Here is a 2,294-nt window from a genome sequence, read left to right on the forward strand (position 1 = left end):
AGTGCCTCCTTGATCTCCGGGGCGTGAACGCCGGGCTGCTTTACCGGTTTCTGGCTGGAATTCTGACGCGGCATTGCCACTCCACCTCCGCTGCTTTCGAACAGCTCTCTTAACTGCTTACCGCGCTTGCTCCTAGTGCCAAAGGGAAGAAGGGAACTTGAGAGTTCGTGTCGCAACAAGCGTGAACCCCCCCCACTCTTGTGAACTAGGGAAAAAATGCACACTGCCAAGCTGACCAAGACATCGGAGCACAAATCATGGCCACGATGATGACTACAAAAGCTTCACATACTCTCAAGCAAATGAAGAAAGAATACCCGTCTCTGGGCTGCTATTCATGGTCAGCACCTGGGCAAGGGAGTGAAACCCATTGGAAACGAAAAACAAAAGCAACCCGAAGCAAATAAGGAGCGGATGCCACTATAGAGATCCTTTAGAGGTGAAGAGTGGTAGGTCCATCAGAACAATAATCATTCTCGAGCCGCTGCAGCCGCAGTCCGCACGGCATACTTTGCAAAGTGTACCTTTGATTCCATCACAGGCGAATAAATATTGTGTTCATTGATGTTCTGGACCTTATCCAAGACCTTGCTACACTGCCCCAGATCTCCGTCAAAAAACGCCAAGCATGCCTCTTCGTACAGCATCTGCGGCGTCATCCATGAAACAGTGGTGCTGCGTCCCTTGAAGCCGCGTGCCAGGGGCAAAGCCTTCTTCAGCAAAACACGTGCATCATCCCGCCTCCCGCTCATCTGGCAAAACATGATCGCTTTGATAGACGTCAGCACGGCAACCTTGCAGTTGTCCAGTGAGACAGTAGTCACCATGGAGCAGTGACTTCCGTCCTCATTCTCCATGTTGCGTGCCAGTGAGCTGGAAAGACTTACGGCGTCCTCTCCCAATACCTGATCGAGAATCCTCAGCAAGGCCTCCAGGGAGGAGTCTGAAAGTTGGTGCAGTACGTCAAACAGAACAAAGAGCTCCAGCATAGCCAGCGGCACCGTGTTGCGCAGCACAGCTCCTTTCGGCGGCCAAGACGCATCGGCGGCAACATTTTTCTTGTTACCTGGATTGGGATGCCCCACGCCGCCTTGATGGAATATTTCATTTAGCCTGGTGGCGACAAATTTCTCTATCGCGACTGCTCTGCCCGCTCTGCGCGTCACACCGTAGTGCGCGGCCCGCCAGAATGCCCGGGTTGCCTCTTCACCGCACTCCAGCGCTGCTTCTTCGTCCCCATTGGCGGCCTCGAGAGCAACCATCTCGTAGCAGCAGCCCTGCACGTACGCGTAGAACATCTTCGACCACGCTGACCTTTCCTCAAGGAGCGAGTGACAAGAGATGCAGTCTTTCCAACGCATCGATGTGGCGTGGTTCCACGCCTGATCATAGAGGGCGAAGTCGCGCAGCTGAGGCATTGCCTGCTCAAGCTGGGCACCCCTCGTCACTTCTAGGCACTTGGAGAGAACCTCGGTGCTGACATCAATATCCCGCTCGAGACGGCGAATGCGTCCCACCAGCCACAAGTGGAGCACAGAGACGTCCATGGGCGGATGGCTGAGCACCTCCTCTGCCGTCTTCTTCGCAAGTGGCAGGCACATCGGGACAAGAATTGAACNCCAGCCACAAGTGGAGCACAGAGACGTCCATGGGCGGATGGCTGAGCACCTCCTCTGCCGTCTTCTTCGCAAGTGGCAGGCACATCGGGACAAGAATTGAACAGAATCCAGGAAGCATGCTGTCGATAAGCATAATAAAAATGCCAGCAAGCGGTGACAGAAGCGACCCACTCCGCCAGCACTTCAATATGAGTTCCGTTCCAAGTTTCCCGTCATGCGCAAACCCCAGGAAACTGAGGACGCGCATTATACTGGGAGGAAGGATAGACATGACCACGTTGGTGCAGCCATATCCAAACATCACACTGTACACACTGTTGCGATCCAATCCAAGCTCATCGTACGAGTCCACCCCTTTTTCCTTCCTTAGCCCCTCGATATCCCCCTGCATAGACTTAAATAGATGACAGCTCTTATTGAGGGACAGACCGCCTTTGATCACCCCGCTGAGTGAGCTCTGTTGCAGAAGCAACACAAAACCCCGGAGAGCATAAACTTCTGCCAGAACTGTTTTGGCGCGGAATTCGCCCGGCAAAATCTTTTTCTTCGCTGCTGACTTGCCAAACATACTACCCATTCTTTGAAGGAACCCATTTCCTCTGGGAGCCAATTCCTCAGCAAACGTGATTGCAAAGGCGGTTTTCTCCAGCGCAATTTTGGCATCATTCTCATCCA

At 53.4% G+C, this 2,294-nt stretch overlaps 1 protein-coding gene across 1 annotated transcript; it reads right to left on the minus strand.

Moving 5' to 3' along the window:
• Nucleotides 1-470: 470 nt before the first annotated feature.
• On the minus strand, nucleotides 471-1,601 carry DQ04_17231000 (tetratricopeptidedomain 39C; the record flags this gene model as incomplete). The annotated part of the gene is made up of 1 exon (XM_009317565.1): nucleotides 471-1,601. One exon carries the CDS (start codon nucleotides 1,599-1,601, stop codon nucleotides 471-473), a length of 1,131 nt encoding a protein of 376 aa, XP_009315840.1.
• Between the last annotated feature and the right edge of the window lie 693 nt (nucleotides 1,602-2,294).

This window comes from Trypanosoma grayi, assembly GCF_000691245.1.
Source record: "Trypanosoma grayi strain ANR4 Tgr_1723_V1, whole genome shotgun sequence".
Taxonomy (NCBI): domain Eukaryota; phylum Euglenozoa; class Kinetoplastea; order Trypanosomatida; family Trypanosomatidae; genus Trypanosoma; species Trypanosoma grayi.